The sequence below is a fragment of the Amphibalanus amphitrite genome, unplaced genomic scaffold, assembly GCF_019059575.1.
Source record: "Amphibalanus amphitrite isolate SeventyFive unplaced genomic scaffold, NRLGWU_Aamphi_draft 000072F_arrow, whole genome shotgun sequence".
In the NCBI taxonomy this organism is placed as follows: Eukaryota; Metazoa; Arthropoda; class Thecostraca; order Balanomorpha; family Balanidae; genus Amphibalanus; species Amphibalanus amphitrite.
This window is the reverse complement of record NW_024881568.1, coordinates 813,488-831,212: the sequence shown is the minus strand read 5'-3', so window position 1 is coordinate 831,212 and position 17,725 is coordinate 813,488. Positions and strand designations below refer to the sequence as shown.

Sequence of the window (17,725 nt, the reverse complement as noted above, 5' to 3'; positions counted from 1 at the left end):
ATGCGAATGGAGCACATCATACACATTACACAGGTATACCCAGTGTACAAGTGAAGTGATGTAGCTATTAGGTACAGCCCACCGCTAAAGTAATGTGCGATTTTACCAATCTCAACGGATGGCTTTGACTGGCGTTTTTTTTTAATGCGGAGTGATCGAAAAGGAGACGTCAAAGGTGAAGTTGCAGCTGCAAGGGTGACGATACAGGTTAGCTACATTTAAAGTTTCATTGTGGTCTGGCTAATCATTCCTAAGCTTCAGAAGCAGAACATACTCAGGACTGAAACCGCACATTACTTATGCCGTGGACTGTATACCTACCCATTGCAGATGTGACTTAGGAATGATTGAGTCGGGACGATGAATCCGAATCAACCCGCATTGCGGATTAGTGCGCCGACTCCATCGGAAATTTGAATGATAATCCACACAACTATCATAGCTTTTATTTGCCTACATTATTCCACAATCCACACTGTCATACATATCAGGATTCAGGATGCGTAATGAAGCCATTTATTTAACAAAGTGACCTTTGAATGCCTCACTACCTAAGTTGTAGATACGCACGCCAATTTCACAAATAAGCATGCATCATTATAAATGGCCAGAAACTGCATCTTTTATTCATGCTTCCCAGCCATTCCCATCCACTCCTATTCAAGTAATGCCCAATACACCTCATGTGATTCACTGACACTAAAAAAGCTGTCAGTTTCATTCTAGTCTCAGTTCACTTCTAAGTCGTTTTCAGTTCGTATCGGTTCGTGTACGAGGCTACACTGTGTCGGTTAGGACATTTTCATGGTCATCCCCAAACGGTCATGTCTGTTGGGTAGTTATGCCGACCGGGAATGACACTTTATATCTGTCCGAGACACTCTGCCTCCCTTCGTGTCACTCTGCCTCTTCCTCGTCTGTGCGTGCTCATTCGCCGTCCGGGGCTCCCTGTCATGTCGGTACTGAACTGCAACTGCAGACATTGCTGGGTTGATGGCCGGCAAAAGTGTCCGGGTCGGTCACCCCGGCACGGCCCGCTCGTCACGTACCGTCACATACCGTCACAGGCCGTCACGGGCCGGCGCCGGGCGTCACGGGCGGGCGGAGCGCGGCAGCGGACCGGCACGCACTGGCCTATTCCGGAACATCCCTTGAACCGCGTGCTTGACGGCGGACAGGCAACACGACGGTACCACTGTAGGAACACGTCACCGCGGAACGCAAGTCCAGTTAGGTATCGGATATATCCATTGATGAAATGTGACTGTGACGCAGCTCACTCCTTGCTACTCGTGGTCAACTGCTTAGTTCATCTCTAATCAAGGGAAATAAGGAAGTTAAAACTTGACGTCGACCTCCGTTTCTTGTAACGCTTCTGATAACTTCGGACTAAACTGTGCGTTACTGTAGAGATCGTCTCCTCTGTTATTCACTGCACGTTCAACCACTTCTACGAACACTGTTCTACAATCTGCATGCGCTACATACACTAGACGCCACCTCTCCACATTGTAACCGTCTGGTATCACCCCGCTACTCCGACTTCACGAGCTATTCTTATCGTCGCTCGGTTCTACACCATACCTCCCCTCCTACCATCGCACTCCACCGTCTCGCTCGGAGTGTAGCCCTCCGCTCAGAACTCCGCAATTCTCCTCGCTTCTATCGCACTCCACTGCCTCGCTCCGGGAGGACTCCGCTCAGAACTCGGCCACGGAGCCGGCCGAGATTGTGCTCGTGTCGGTGGCGTACTCGGGGTTGCTGAGGTTCTCGTGGTGCAGTTTCCGCACGCGCTCCCGCTCCCTCTCCAGCTGACGCATGTGCCGGAAGATGACGTCGTCCAGCGACTCTCGTTTCTGCGCGGCCAGCGAGCGCTGCAACCGCACGGCGAGGAAGCAGAGCAGACCGCACGAGATGGCCAGGAAGCAGCCCATCAGAGAGATCAGCACGGCGAACGACGAGCACGAGCTCTGCATCCGCGAGGCGGCCACGTAAAAATCTGCCGGAGTACGGAGGCTCGTTATGTGGAGGAAGACACAAATTGCGCCGTCACGGCATGTAAGACGAATGTTGAAGCACAAGACCACCAGAGCGTGACATAGCTCATCATTCAGTCGGCTGCTACGAATGCAAGAGGGACCACTGCAAAACGGCGCTTGGATACAATAAACTAAATCGGTTCTTCCTCTTAGACTTCTTCACCCAAGGACACAAGGCTGACGCATAGAGATTTGTCACGTTCGTGGGCTTTGGGTGCGGACGTTATAGCTCACCTTCGGGCATGACCACTTTGATGCCGATGTTATCTCCAAAGCTAGTGAGATTGGAGGACAGACTGCGCGCTGTGGTCGGCGTGTCGGTGACGGGCGCTCTGGCCGAGCGGCGGCGGCGGCGACCGTGGCCCGATGGCTGGAACAGGTCCAGGCAGAACGCCTACGGGAGAGCGGGGATGTCAGTGGTCACCCTGGGAGCGCACATCACTAGACGTTGGATGTCTTATCAGTGATCCGCCATTCGTCTCTCCTAGTCCCCTCGGCCTCGGAGGACCAGGGGCCCCTAGCGACCATCCTTGGTCAGCCACCGAACCAGAGCCGTCCGTTGGGACCACGTACCGGTTTGCAGTCGTCCTTGCGGGCGCAGGCGAGCACCTTGGTGTGCAGCCACAGCTGGGTGGCGTCCTGCTGGCCGTCCGCCTGACCCAGCAGGAAGGCCTCCAGGGTCAGCCGCACCTCGTGCGGCCGCTCGGCCGTCTGGTACGGCTGGGTGAGCACGATCGACGTCAGCTCCGGGTTACGGCAGCTGAAACAGTCGGGTCGGGGGAGGATCGGCACCGTCAGGGTCCACGTCTTCAGGTAGAACATTGGGAAGAAGCAGTCTTACTCATAAGCCTGGTTTCAGGCTTTGTCCAGAACAAGCTACTGAGTACTGACAAGCTTGAGCATAATGAAGGATATTGAACTGCATCGTGTCGAGGCACTTCGATCGTCTGACATTTGTCAAAATCATGGACATTCCCTGCTCGTCTGATTGTTCCTGGCTCATTGTACATATTTGGGTCTGAGCAGAAGCGCCCTATTCTCACCTGTCCTGGACGAGCTGAACGAATCCCGGTGCGTACGGGTCGGTCTGACTGCCAGAGACGGTAACTTCCAGCAGCTCGGCGTACTTCCACGCTGTCACACAGAACCAGAATAATGGTTACCGCCTACTGGTAGTGGAAGAGGTGATACGGGGCTAAACGCTACTCTTCTGGAACATTTTCATCGCACCTAGTTATCATCACGTAACTTTATTGTCCTCTCTAAACTACGTCCTGCATTTGAGTGTCTAATGTCTATTGCTCCTTGAAGATCTAAGTCTTCTCCGAAAAGTCGGCATCCACGATTCACGAATAATTCGATTGCTGCTTGCCTGATTTTCCCTAAATCCCACCCCGCGCCGCCACCCGTCCACCCCGATCACCTACCGGCGTCGGTGCTGATCCTGGTGAGCAGCTGCAGCCGCGTCCCGATCGGCACCGGCTCGTCGACGGGCACGCTGAACTTGCCGCTGTTGAGGCTGTTCTCCCGGAACAGGCCGACCTCGTACTCCAGCCGGCCGGGCGACTCCTCCACGACGCCGGACACACGGCCGCCGGAGGGGCTGAGGGGTACAGCAGGAAGGGTTACAGCTGACTGCTGAGAGGGTCTGAGGGCCACTCCAGGGATGGTTACAGCTGGACGCCGGAGGGTCTGAGGCTACAGCAGGGAAGGTTCAAGCGAAGTCACATTACAGCCCTAAAAATGATACTGGCGCGGACGATCTATAAAGGGTAAAGTCCTGAGATGAACCCTTTACCAGGCTCAACACTGCCCACAGAGACCAAGAGTCACGTAAGATCATGGAAGTCGTCTGTATTTTCACGCTCGGACAGCAACCCTCGCTGTCTCGTGGACACTCAGCTGCACACTCACACTCTCCCGGCGAAGGCTGCCACGCGCTCCTCGACCACGGTCGCCTGGGTGGGCTTGCACATGATGATGACCTCCTGGTCGGACATCATCACCACGCCGGGCAGCTGCGGAAACCACAGCCGCACGTTCACGAAACCCTGCCGGCACGGGAAAACAGGGAACCGTCAGCGGAATCGAACCTGCAGATGGGGAATCGGTACCTATTGCAAGAGAACGGCATTGCGTAGGAGCTGACACTCGGTGGACAAATATAAAAAACATAAGTCAGGAGGCATCGGTCGCTGTTCGTTGTGTCGAGCAGGATTTGATTACCTGTGTTGGGTGATTGTGAGGACTTGAGGTAGCTCCAAAGAGCAGTTTTTGATTATACGATGAAAGCATAATTTTCCCTTGGCTATTCCGGTGTCTCCTACAACGTCATGTAAATTAATCTTCAACGCCTGCGCAGGCTTGTTTTATCCATGAACCTAAAGTCATCGAAACTAGGCGTCCAGTCACGTCCAGCTCCTAAATCACACAGCTCGACGCACGCAGTCTGACGGCCGGGCATCGACACGGCGTGTCCGTCGGCTGTCGGCACTGTGGGCGGTTCAGTCTCTCCTCCCTGTTCCGGCCGCCACCGTGTTCTTTTCTTGCCCGCCCACCGTGTCCGCGTGGGTAACGACCGGCTGCAGGTCGCTGCTGCACCGGTCATCCTCTGCTTCTGACCTCCGCTACTCGCCGGCGACCCCCCGCGCGGCGGAGCGGAGCCACGCCGGATGGGCGGGCTGTCTCAGCTCGTGACCGGGGCTGTCTCAACTCACGGCCACCGGACAAAGGGACGCCGACACGCACCCTGACCGAGATGATGCACCTTTGCAATGAGCGCGGTTAACGAGCCGAGAAAGCGGAAAAGGCGGGATCTCTGCAATGGATGCTCATGCAAATTGGGTGCAATTTTGTTAGGGCTGCTCTTTTCATTATCATGTTTCGAGTGACGCGGTCATATGGTTCTCAGTTCAAGGAAGCTAGGTTAGATATGACTTGTAACAAACATAGAGACACATATGTACTTCCACAAATAACAGTAGTACTACTGTTATCTCTGGTACTTCATACGCATCCTTCTTACCAAATGGCCATAGTTGATCACGTGAATCACAGAAGTGAATTCAGTCAGGAAGGCTATCCTATCCCTCACGCTCATAAACATGGGCGCTAAAAATGCAAACACAGTGCACCAAAGTGTTGCCTCAGCCTTGCGTGTGGGCTTGCCGTTCATCGCATGAACTTCTTCATAACTCCAAAAGTCCTCCATTGTTACATAATATTACACAACGAGGCAGCCAAGTCAGCGAGCGAGGAGCATTACTGATCCGCTAACTATAGCTCCGAGCATGAGCGGTCCCCCACGACCGATTATACACTCGTTGCCTAACCGCACGGCGGTGCCATCGTCGCGTGCGTCGCGGATGTGCGCCTCTGAGCCGTGACTGAGCGGCGCTCGTTCCGCCCGGCTGTGCGCGGGCGGTCCATGCGCGTGACGCCACGGTGACGCAATGGGGCGGCCAAGGAGGACGGTTCCGCAGCACCGCGCAGGAACGGTCCCACCCAGCTCATCCAGGGAGGAGGGTCCACGACCGGGATCGGCAGCTGCAAGGGACGCGAGTACTGGAGGATGGGAGGAGGGCTGGGAAGAAAATCATCTGCAGGAAGGTGACAGCGAGGGCTCCTCACCCGTCTTGGGTCATGCCTGGCTCATGCAGAACCCACATGTTTAGGTTCTTTACGTATTGACACAATTTGTCATTTAGCATCGTTCGCAAAACTGCTGCTTGTCATTCAACGGATGGGTGGTTTTATCTCCTCAGATTAAGCGGCTGACACACTAACACAATGGAACTACAGACCGTTATCACTCATAATCTGGGATAACGAAGCACGCGCTGTTCAGATGAGTGGCACGCAGCACCATTTGTATGTAAATATATTGACGCCTCGTGCCTCTCAATATGCAATGTGTCATTTGTGATGTCAGCACCTCCTCTGGCACACCGATAAACCACGTGACGCGCTTACCACCCTGTCGGTGCTGAGAGGCCGTCACGCCGCCGGGTCACGTGACTGCGTCGTACACCGGTGTCAGCCCGCCCACCTAGGGTCTGAGAGGCGCGACCCAGTGCCCTGGAGCCGCCGCCGCACCGTCTCAGCGGGCCGCGCTGCCGGAGTCACATGGCGGAGATAATCGCCGACCTCGGCCGCCGTGAGTGCGAACAGCGCCGCGTTACGGGGAGGAGCGGTAGATTCGCGCGCAGGAGGCGCTGCCGCTCTATTTACGAGGTCAGGTGGCGTGACGCGACGCACGGCGCGGTACGTCGCTCATTAACGGTGGACATGGCGGCTGTGCGCCGTGCAGGAAGGCGGCAGGCCGAGACAGAGCCCAGGTGTCTTGCCGGGTCGAGACACAGACCGGGTGACTCTCTGCCGGGTCGAGACACAGTCCAGGTGACTCTCTGCCGGGTCGAGACAGCCCAGGTTCGAGACACAGCCCAGGTGTCTTGCCGGGTCGGGACACAGACTGGGTGACTCTCTGCCGGGTCGAGACACATACCGGGTGATTCTCTGCCGGGTCGAGACACAGTCCGGGTGACTCTCTGCCGGGTCGAGACACAGACCGGGTGACTCTCTGCCGGGTCGAGACACAGTCCAGAGGTGACTCTCTGCCGGGTCGAGACACAGACCGGGTGACTCTCTGGGCCGCCCGAGACACAGACTGGGTGACTCTCTGCCGGGTCGAGACACAGTCCGGGTGACTCTCTGCCGGGTCGAGACACAGACTGGGTGACTCTCTGCCGGGTCGAGACACAGTCCGGGTGACTCTCTGCCGGGTCGGGACACAGTCCGGGTGACTGTGCCGGGTCCAGACACAGTCCGGGTGACTGTGCCGGGTCGAGACACAGACCGGGTGACTCTCTGCCGGGTCGAGACACAGACCGGGCGATTCTCTGCCGGGTCGAGACACAGTCCGGGTGACTCTCTGCCGGGTCGAGACACAGTCCGGGTGACTCTCTGCCGGGTCGAGACACAGTCCGGGTGACTCTCTGCCGGGTCGAGACACAGTCCGGGTGACTCTCTGCCGGGTCGAGACACAGACTGGGTGACTCTCTGCCGGGTCCAGACACAGTCAGGGTGACTCTCTGCCGGGTCCAGACACAGTCCGGGTGACTCTGCCGGGTCGAGACACAGTCCGGGTAACTCTCTGCCGGGTCGAGACACAGTCCGGGTAACTCTCTGCCGGGTCGAGACACAGTCCAGAGGTGACTCTCTGCCGGGTCGAGACACAGACTGGGTGACTCTCTGGGCCGCCTGAGACACAGCTCGAGTGGCTTACCGGGTGGCGGGCCGAGACGCAATCCCACCGGGCCTGGATACAGCCTAGAGATAATTGACATTAAATGAATTTTACCCGGCAAAAGAACAACGGACATTGACATAGGCCACGTAAACCGCATTGCGCCTGGAATCCCTGGGCAGTCAATTCCTGCCTGGAAGCTACGTTGTGCCGCTGGGCAGTCCATGGTAACTGCATCGCAGAACAGAAACACACCACTGCCTGGAAGTTACACTGTGCCGTCGGGCTTTGGTGACTGCATTGCGACACAAGAACCTACCACTGCCTGGAGACTGCACTGTGCCGCCGGGCCTTAGTGTACTGCGGTGCAGCCTACCAATCCGCCGAGCAAACAATCGGGTTTCCAGCAATGTAACGGAAGTTGGCACAGATTCAGCACAGATTCAGCACAGCACAGATTCGGTAGGGGAAAAAAAAGGCCCCGGTAGAGGGAAACCTTTATGACCCGTTTTTCCCTAGAAATGACGTCACAAACGGGTAAAAACCACACCAATCGAAAGCTCTCGTTTACCCAGACACAGTCCTGCATGAAAATTTCACTTTTTCCCCATAGGAAAGTTTTTACGGGAAAATCAAAATTTTGGGTCAATGGGGGGTCCCCCCGATTTCTTTCAAAATCGGCACACAGGTGCCCCACCACCAGCCGAGAAACTTTCCCCAAAACGGTCCCCGTTGCATTGACGTTTAAGGCCCGTAAAGCCCCGTAAACTCGTAAAAAATCCGTAAATTCGCCCTTGTACGGCCAAAAACGGGGCGCTAGGATAAAAATGGGTATCAATCGAGAGCTCTCGTTTACCCAGACACAGTCCTGCAGGAAAATTTCACTTTTTTCCCATAGGAAAGTTTTTACGGGAAAATCAAAATTTTGGGTCAATGGGGGGTCCCCCCCATTTCGTTCAAAATCGGCACACAGGTGCCCCACCACCAGCCGAGAAACTTTCCCCAAAACGGTCCCTGTTGCATTGACGTTTAAGGCCCGTAAAGCCCCCTAGACTCGTAAAATATCCGTAAATTCGCCCTTGTACGGCCAAAAAAGTGGTGCTATGGTAAAAATGGGTATCAATCGAAAGCTCTCGTTTACCCAGACACAGTCCTGCAGGAAAATTTCATTTTTTCCCCATAGGAAAGTTTTTAAGGGAAAACCAAAATTTTGGGTCAATGGGGGGTCCCCCCCGATTTCGTTCAAAATCGGCACACAGGTGCCCCCAGCACCAGCCGAGAAACTTTCCCCAAAACGGTCCCCGTTGCATTCACGTTTAAGGCCCGTAAAGCCCCCTAGACTCGTAAAATATCCGTAAATTCGCCCTTGTACGGCCAAAAAAGTGGTGCTATGGTAAAAATGGGTATCAATCGAAAGCTCTCGTTTACCCAGACACAGTCCTGCAGGAAAATTTCACGTTTTCCCCATAGGAAAGTTTTTACGGGAAAATCAAAATTTTGGGTCAATGGGGGGACCCCCCCCGATTTCGTTCAAAATCGGCACACAGGCGTCCCACCACCAGCCGAGAAACTTTCCCCAAAACGGTCCCCGTTGCATTGACGTTTAAGGCCCGTAAAGCCCCCTAAACTCGTAAAATATCCGTAAATTCGCCCTTGTACGGCCAAAAAAGTGGTGCTATGGTAAAAATGGGTATCAATCGAAAGCTCTCGTTTACCCAGACACAGTCCTGCATGAAAATTTCACTTTTTCCCCATAGGAAAGTTTTTACGGGAAAATCAAAATTTTGGGTCAATGGGGGGTCCCCCCTGATTTCGTTCAAAATCGGCACAAAGGTGCCCCACCACCAGCCGAGAAACATCCCCCAAAACGGTCCCCGTTGCATTGACGTTTAAGGCCCTTAAAGCCCCGTAAACTCGTAAAAAATCCGTAAATTCACCCTTGTACGGCCAAAAACGGGGCACTAGGGTAAAAATGGGTATCAATCGAGAGCTCTCGTTTACCCAGACACAGTCCTGCAGGAAAATTTCACTTTTTCCCCATAGGAAAGTTTTAACGGGAAAATCAAAATTTTGGGTCAATGGGGGGTCCCCCCCGATTTCGTTAAAAATCGGCACACAGGTGCCCCACCACCAGCCGAGAAACTTTCCCCAAAACGGTCCCCGTTGCATTGACGTTTAAGGCCCGTAAAGCCCCCTAGACTAGTAAAATATCCGTAAATTCGCCCTTGTACGGCCAAAAAAGTGGTGCTATGGTAAAAATGGGTATCAATCGAAAGCTCTCGTTTACCCAGACACAGTCCTGCAAGAAAATTTCATTTTTCCCATAGGAAAGTTTTTACGGGAAAATCAAAATTTTGGGTCAATGGGGGGTCCCCTCGATTTCGTTCAAAATCGGCACACAGGTGCCCCACCACCAGCCGAGAAACTTTCCCCAAAACGGTCCCCGTTGCATTGACGTTTAAGGCCCGTAAAGCCCCCTAGACTCGTAAAATATCCGTAAATTCGCCCTTGTACGGCCCAAAAAGTGGTGCTATGGTAAAAATGGGTATCAATCGAAAGCTCTCGTTTACCCAGACACAGTCCTGCAGGAAAATTTCACTTTTTCCCCATAGGAAAGTTTTAACGGGAAAATCAAAATTTTGGGTCAATGCGGGGTCCCCCCCCCCGATTTCGTTAAAAATCGGCACACAGGTGCCCCACCACCAGCCGAGAAACTTTCCCCAAAACGGTCCCCGTTGCATTGACGTTAAAGGCCCGTAAAGCCCCCTTGACTAGTAAAATATCCGTAAATTCGCCCTTGTACGGCCAAAAAAGTGGTGCTATGGTAAAAATGGGTATCAATCGAGAGCTCTCGTTTACCCGGACACAGTCCTGCAGGAAAATTTCACTTTTTCCCCATAGGAAAGTTTATACGGGAAAATCAAAATTTTGGGTCAATGGGGGGTCCCCCCCGATTTCGTTCAAAATCGGCAAACAGGTGCCCCACCACCAGCCGAGAAATTTTCCCCAAAACGGTCCCCGTTGCATTGACGTTTAAGGCCCGTAAAGCCCCCTAGACTCGTAAAATATCCGTAAATTCGCCCTTGTACTGCCAAAAAAGTGGTGCTATGGTAAAAATGGGTATCAATCGAAAGCTCTCGTTTACCCAGACACAGTCCTGCAGGAAAATTTCACTTTTTCCCCATAGGAAAGTTTTTACGGGAAAATCAAAATTTTGGGTCAATAGGGGGTCCCCCCGACCCGATTTCGTTCAAAATCGGCACACAGGTGCCCCACCACCAGCCGAGAAACTTTCTCCAAAACGGTCCCCGTTGCATTGACGTTTAAGGCCCTTAAAGCCCCGTAAACTCGTAAAAAATCCGTAAATTCGCCCTTGTACGGCCAAAAACGGGGCGCTAGGGTAAAAATGGGTATCAATCGAGAGCTCTCGTTTACCCAGACACACTCCTGCAGGAAAATTTCACTTTTTCCCCATAGGAAAGTTTTTACGGGAAAATCAAAATTTTGGGTCAATGGAGGGTCCCCCCGATTTCGTTCAAAATCGGCACACAGGTGCCCCACCACCAGCCGAGAAACTTTCCCCAAAACGGTCCCCGTTGCATTGACGTTTAAGGCCCGTAAAGCCCCCTAGACTCGTAAAATATCCGTAAATTCGCCCTTGTACGGCCAAAAAAGTGGTGCTATGGTAAAAATGGGTATCAATCGAAAGCTCTCGTTTACCCAGACACAGTCCTGGAGGAAAATTTCATTTTTTCCCTATAGGAAAGTTTTTACGGGAAAATCAAAATTTTGGGTCAATGGGGGGGTCCCCCCGTTTTCGTTCAAAATCGGCACACAGGTGCCCCACCACCAGCCGAGAAACTTTTCCCAAAACGGTCCCCGTTGCATTGACGTTTAAGGCCCGTAAAGCCCCCTAGACTCGTAAAATATCCGTAAATTCGCCCTTGTACGGCCAAAAATTGGTGCTATGGTAAAAATGGGTTTCAATCGAAAGCTCTCGTTTACCCAGACACAGTCCTGCAGGAAAATTTCACTTTTTCCCCATAGGAAAGTTTTTACGGGAAAATCAAAATTTTGGGTCAATGGGGGCCCCCCCCCCTGATTTCGTTCAAAATCGGCACACAGGTGCCCCACCACCAGCCGAGAAACTTTCCCCAAAACGGTCCCCGTTGCATTGACGTTTAAGGCCCGTAAAGCCCCCTAGACTCGTAAAATATCCGTAAAACCGCCTTTGTACGGACAAAAAAGTGGTGCTATGGTAAAAATGGGTATCAATCGAAAGCTCTCGTTTACCCAGACACAGTCCTGCATGAAAATTTCACTTTTTCCCCATAGGAAAGTTTTTACGGGAAAATCAAAATTTTGGGTCAATGGGGGATCCCCCCGATTTCGTTCAAAATCGGCACACAGGTGCCCCACCACCAGCCGAGAAACTTTCCCCAAAACGGTCCCCGTTGCATTGACGTTTAAGGCCCTTAAAGCCCCGTTAACTTGTAAAAAAATCCGTAAATTCGCCCTTGTACGACCAAAAACGGGGCGCTAGGGTAAAAATGGGTATCAATCGAGAGCTCTCGTTTACCCAGACACAGTCCTGCAGGAAAATTTCACTTTTTCCCCATAGGAAAGTTTTTACGGGAAAATCAAAATTTTGGGTCAATGGGGGGTCCCCCCCGATTTCGTTCAAAATCGGCACACAGGTGCCCCACCACCAGGTGCTATTTTTACCATAGCACCACTTTTTTGTCCGCACAAAGGCGGTTTTACGGATATTTTACGCGTCTAGGGGGCTTTACGGGCCTTAAACGTCAATGCAACGGGGACCGTTCTGGGGAAAGTTTCTCGGCTGGTGGTGGGGCACCTGTGTGCCGATTTTGAACGAAATCGGGGGGACTCCCATTGACCCAAAATTTTGATTTTCCCGTAAAAACTTTCCTATGGGGAAAAAGTGAAATTTTCCTGCAGGACTGTGTCTGGGTAAACGAGAGCTTTCGATTGATATCCATTTTTACCATAGCACCACGTTTTTGGCCGTACAAGGGCGAATTTACGGATATTTTACGAGTCTAGGGGGCTTTACGGGCCTTAAACGTCAATGCAACGGGGACCGTTTTGGGGAAAGTTTCTCGGCTGGTGGTGGGGCACCTCTGTGCCGATTTTGAACGAAATCGGGGGGGACCCCCATTGACCCAAAATTTTGATTTTCCCGTTAAAACTTTCCTATGGGGAAAAAGTGAAATTTTCCTGCAGGACTGTGTCTGGGTAAACGAGAGCTCTCGATTGATACCCATTTTTACCCTAGTGCCCCGTTTTTGGCCGTACAAGGGTGAATTTACGGATTTTTTACGAGTTTACGGGGCTTTAAGGGCCTTAAACGTCAATGCAACGGGGACCGTTTTGGGGGATGTTTCTCGGCTGGTGGTGGGGCACCTGTGTGCCGATTTTGAACGAAATCAGGGGGGACCCCCCATTGACCCAAAATTTTGATTTTCCCGTAAAAACTTTCCTATGGGGAAAAAGTGAAATTTTCCTGCAGGACTGTGTCTGGGTAAACGAGAGCTTTCGATTGATACCCATTTTTACCATAGCACCACTTTTTTGGCCGTACAAGGGCGAATTTACGGATATTTTACGAGTTTAGGGGGCTTTACGGGCCTTAAACGTCAATGCAACGGGGACCGTTTTGGGGAAAGTTTCTCGGCTGGTGGTGGGACGCCTGTGTGCCGATTTTGAACGAAATCGGGGGGGGGGGGGGTCCCCCCATTGACCCATAATTTTGATTTTCCCGTAAAAACTTTCCTATGGGGAAAAAGTGAAATTTTCCTGCAGGACTGTGTCTGGGTAAACGAGAGCTTTCGATTGATACCCATTTTTACCATAGCACCACTTTTTTGGCCGTACAAGGGCGAATTTACGGATATTTTACGAGTCTAGGGGGCTTTACGGGCCTTAAACGTCAATGCAACGGGGACCGTTTTGAAGAAAGTTTCTCGGCTGGTGGTGGGGCACCTGTGTGCCGATTTTGAACGAAATCAGGGGGGACCTCCCATTGACCCAAAATTTTGATTTTCCCGTAAAAACTTTCCAATGGGGAAAAAGTGAAATTTTCCTGCAGGACTGTGTCTGGGTAAACGAGAGCTTTCGATTGATACCCATTATTACCATAGCACCACTTTTTTGTCCGTACAAAGGCGGTTTTACGGATATTTTACGAGTCTAGGGGGCTTTACGGGCCTTAAACGTCAATGCAACGGGGACCGTTTTGGGGAAAGTTTCTCGGCTGGTGGTGGGGCACCTGTGTACCGATTTTGAACGAAATCGGGGGGGGGACCCCCCATCGACCCATAATTTTGATTTTCCCGTAAAAACTTTCCTATGGGGAAAAAATGAAATTTTCCTGCAGGACTGTGTCTGGGTAAACGAGAGCTTTCGATTGATACCCATTTTTACCATAGCACCACTTTTTTGGCCGTACAAGGGCGAATTTACGGATATTTTACGAGTCTAGGGGGCTTTACGGGCCTTAAACGTCAATGCAACGGGGACCGTTTTGGGGAAAGTTTCTCGGCTGGTGGTGGGGCACCTGTGTGCCGATTTTGAACGAAATCGGGGGGGACCCCCCATTGACCCAGAATTTTGATTTTCCCGTAAAAACTTTCCTATGGGGAAAAACTGAAATTTTCCTGCAGGACTGTGTCTGGGTAAACGAGAGCTCTCGATTGATACCCATTTTTACCCTAGCACCCCGTTTTTGGCCGTACAAGGGCGAATTTACGGATTTTTTACGAGTTTACGGGGCTTTAAGGGCCTTAAACGTCAATGCAACGGGGACCGTTTTGGGGAAAGTTTCTCGGCTGGTGGTGGGGCACCTGTGTGCCGATTTTGAACGAAATCGGGGGGACCCCCCATTGACCCAAAATTTTGATTTTCCCGTAAAAACTTTCCTATGGGGAAAAAGTGAAATTTTCCTGCAGGACTGTGTCTGGGTAAACGAGAGCTCTCGATTGATACCCATTTTTACCCTAGCGCCCCGTTTTTGGCCGTACAAGGGCGAATTTACGGATTTTTTACGAGTTTACGGGGCTTTAAGGGCCTTAAACGTCAATGCAACGGGGACCGTTTTGGGGAAAGCTTCTCGGCTGGTGGTGGGGCACCTGTGTGCCGATTTTGAACGAAATCGGGGGGACCCCCCATTGACCCAAAATTTTGATTTTCCCGTAAAAGCTTTCCTATGGGGAAAAAGTGAAATTTTCATGCAGGACTGTGTCTGGGTAAACGAGAGCTTTCGATTGGTGTGGTTTTTTACCCGTTTGTGACGTCATTTCTAGGGAAAAACGGGTCATAAAGGTTTCCCTCTACCGGGGCCTTTTTTTCCCCTACCGAATCTGTGCTGTGCTGAATCTGTGCTGAATCTGTGCCAACTTCCGTTACATTTTCCAGCAAGGACCTCTGCTTTTCATCTGCATTTGCAATAACAGTCAATTCTGGCCACCGTGAAATGTCATCTTCTAAAAACTGTGACAGGTCCAAGGACTGTGGTCCACTTATTCCGCCAGCGACGTCTCCTAATTAGTCGCCAGGTCCCGCCGCTGTGCCGGCCTTGAAGAGGGAACGTGCGCGTACACACGGGGGAGGATGTTGACGACGAGCGGCGTCACAAACAGGTGGCTCTCCGACACTAAACAGGCGGCGGAAGCACGCGCTGCTGGTGGAGCGCGAACCGCGCTGGTCACTCGCCCACCCCGGACGGGAATAACACAGACGGAATAAACCAGCGACAGACACTAATGACGGCGACAAGGTCAGAGAATTAGCGATTGTTAGACGGACCACTGGCATGGAGTGAGCAATTGTCGGTGATTTGAAGAGCAGTCTGTGAATTGGACAGGGGTGTAATTGGGCGTGCAATAGAGTGAATCGATTTTTCTCCAATTTACTTCAATTGTAAGAAAGACATTTCTAAACCGCTTAGTGACTAATGCAGATAGAAAGCAATTAAGTTATTTCTCAGACTATGCACGCAGTTTCAACGTATGCTATTTTTGTACAATACCTATTCTTTGAACTTATAACTTCATTATAGACATGATGTTATAAAAAATTGTTGCAACCCTTATAAAAACGGAAGCAGATCTTGGTCTGTTATCTGCCTAGTTGCATCAGCACTGCTTCTTATCTCTATGCTGCTTCTCTCTTTGAATATTTATGATACTCCCTCAGATAAAAATGCAAGAGAGACATTCCTAACTTCCTACGCCTTCCTCAAAACCGTTAAAACGCCATTAAAAAAAAAAACAGGAATTTATATAGCGTGCAGCTCCCGTGACGTGTGCGGCACTCACGTCTCGTTTGAGCACCCCGCAGCGGGAGAAGTCCGTGACGAGCAGGCTGTAGATGAGTCGGTCCGGGTCACTGGGGTCAGCCCGGATCTGACACGCGCTGTCCAGCTGGGGGATCACCTGACGGTCGTCGGCGAACAGCGGGTCGCCCCGGAATCCGGGGGGCTTCCGGAGCCGGGCCGAGAGGCGGTCCGGAGCGCCGTCCTGCCCGGAGAAACTGCAGCGGATCTCGGCCACTGCCGGGGAGGGGGGGGGGTCACATTTTGAGCACTGTGGGTAGGTAGGAGGGTGAATACTGAATAGGGAATGGATATGATCTCAGTCATTTTAGACAAAAATAGAGTGATAGATAAAAATAGAAATAGATAAAAATAGGTAGAGTGTTTAGATCCGAGGCAGTATGGAGTAGACGGCAACTGCGAGAGACGGTTCAGATATTAATTGTTGGGGTCAGTAGAAATAATAAGGAGTCTCTGGGATGAAAGGCAACTACACTGAAAATCAACATACGGAAATAGTAAAATGATAAAATTCTTGATTATTTGTAGCGCTTACCTTCATAATCTTGTCCTGCAGCTGCACATAACTGAAAATAAAGAAAAGAAAGAGTTACTGATTCATGATGGAGCTTATTTTCCGACCACCGAATCGTAAGCGATCAGCTACAAGGTACATCATTATTGTTTCACATGCCTGCTTTCTTATCTACCATCAGACATTTCATCTATGGAGGAAACAACAGCCATGAACGGTTTGGTACCTTTTTTATAAGTCTTGACTAATTATATAATTAATTGTGAATCGTTTGATAGTTCGTCAATTCATGTCCGGTTTACTTAAGACAATCATAAGACGTTGCTTATTATTTGTTTGGTTACATGCAACAACTGTTTGTTTCGCCGGGTTGACGTTGCGTACGAAAATTATGAAATGGTTAATGGGCAAAAACATAGACTAGGCGTCTAGTATTATGGAATTTGACATGAATGCTCCATATCTAGGTACATAGTATGTTCTTGCCAAAAGTAAGACCGTATAATCAATTAATTTTCATATCTATTGAAATCACATTTTAATTCAACTTTAAGCGCTGAATGCTCTCAACAACATGTGGAGGTATGTGTATTGCCTACTTACCAAAGAGCTTCCGAGCAGCAGCAGCAGCCACAGTAACGCCGTCATCGTGTCCTTATTTATACTCTCCCCGGAGTAACGCTCTTCCAATCACACTCAGTCTGGCTGCTCAGTTGGTGCACCTGTCTGAAGCAGTAACTCGGAGTTGGCAGTTCACGTGGTCCCCAGCGAATAGCCACTATCGTGTCACCGTCTAGTTCCGGACTAATATGTCAGCAGGTGTCCTGAAGCTCACCTCTCCAATCACCGTTACAATCAAGCACTACCTCTCCGGCCACTGTCCCAATCAAACACAGTCTCCACGCCACTATCCTAATAAAACGCTCCACGGTCACTGTCCCGCCTAGACACCTACACCTGTCCGACCACTGTCCGGTCACTGTCCGGTCTCAGCTCCACCTGTCTCGCTGCTGTACAGCTACTGTCCCACTCCGGTGACCACACCTGGCCTCCCGGTACAGACCCTTCCGAGCGGTCTGCTCTGCCCTTTCAGCCTCGCCACCCTTCTGGTTCCGCTATACCGTTCCGCAGATCACACACGATTACCAGTGACTCACGCTCTTCAGGCCTTCCGTACCTCGCACTATCCTCTGAACACAAACCAGTAGCTCGAACGCCGATCCTGCGGTCTGCCACCACTCGACCGCCCTGTGACCGTCTGACGGTGCCAGTCTCAGCCCCGGACGTCTCACCTCAACTGAGTACACGCGGCGGCGTCACGAGCGGGGACGCGGCGCGGCGTCTCCGGGCGTCACGAGCGGCTGCACGCCGTCACCGGCCCGTGACAGTGACGTGACGTGACGGTCCGGACCGGTGCGGCGCGTGCCGTCCGTGTCGCCAGCGGGGGTCAGTGGCAGTGACGCCGGCGCCGACCCGTCACGGCGGAGGGCACAGATCGGGGCGGCATATCGGACCAACCGAATGGGGCTCAGTTACGTGCATGAATAGCATGCCAATGGTTTAAAGGAGTG

The 17,725-nt window shown here is 51.7% G+C and overlaps 1 protein-coding gene across 1 annotated transcript; it reads right to left on the bottom strand.

The window, feature by feature from the left end:
* Positions 1–436: 436 nt before the first annotated feature.
* LOC122379103 lies at positions 437–17,453 on the bottom strand. The gene is made up of 9 exons (XM_043361034.1): positions 16,758–17,453; positions 16,176–16,206; positions 15,624–15,856; positions 3,954–4,090; positions 3,467–3,642; positions 3,083–3,173; positions 2,613–2,799; positions 2,274–2,433; positions 437–1,999 (listed from the first exon to the last, which is right to left on the bottom strand). The coding sequence occupies exons 1-9, from the start codon at positions 16,800–16,802 to the stop codon at positions 1,701–1,703; spliced, it is 1,359 nt and encodes a 452-aa protein (XP_043216969.1). The 5' UTR covers positions 16,803–17,453; the 3' UTR covers positions 437–1,700.
* Positions 17,454–17,725: the final 272 nt, after the last annotated feature.

Coding starts and splice junctions, on each gene's coding strand:
- LOC122379103 (XM_043361034.1), bottom strand. CDS start 16,802: ATGACGGCGTTACTGTGGCTGCTGCTGCTGCTCGGAAGCTCTTTG. Junction 16,207..16,757: donor TGCTGCTCGGAAGCTCTTTG/GTAAGTAGGCAA, acceptor CTTTATTTTCAG/TTATGTGCAGCTGCAGGACA. Junction 2,800..3,082: donor GTTCAGCTCGTCCAGGACAG/GTGAGAATAGGG, acceptor CGACTGTTTCAG/CTGCCGTAACCCGGAGCTGA.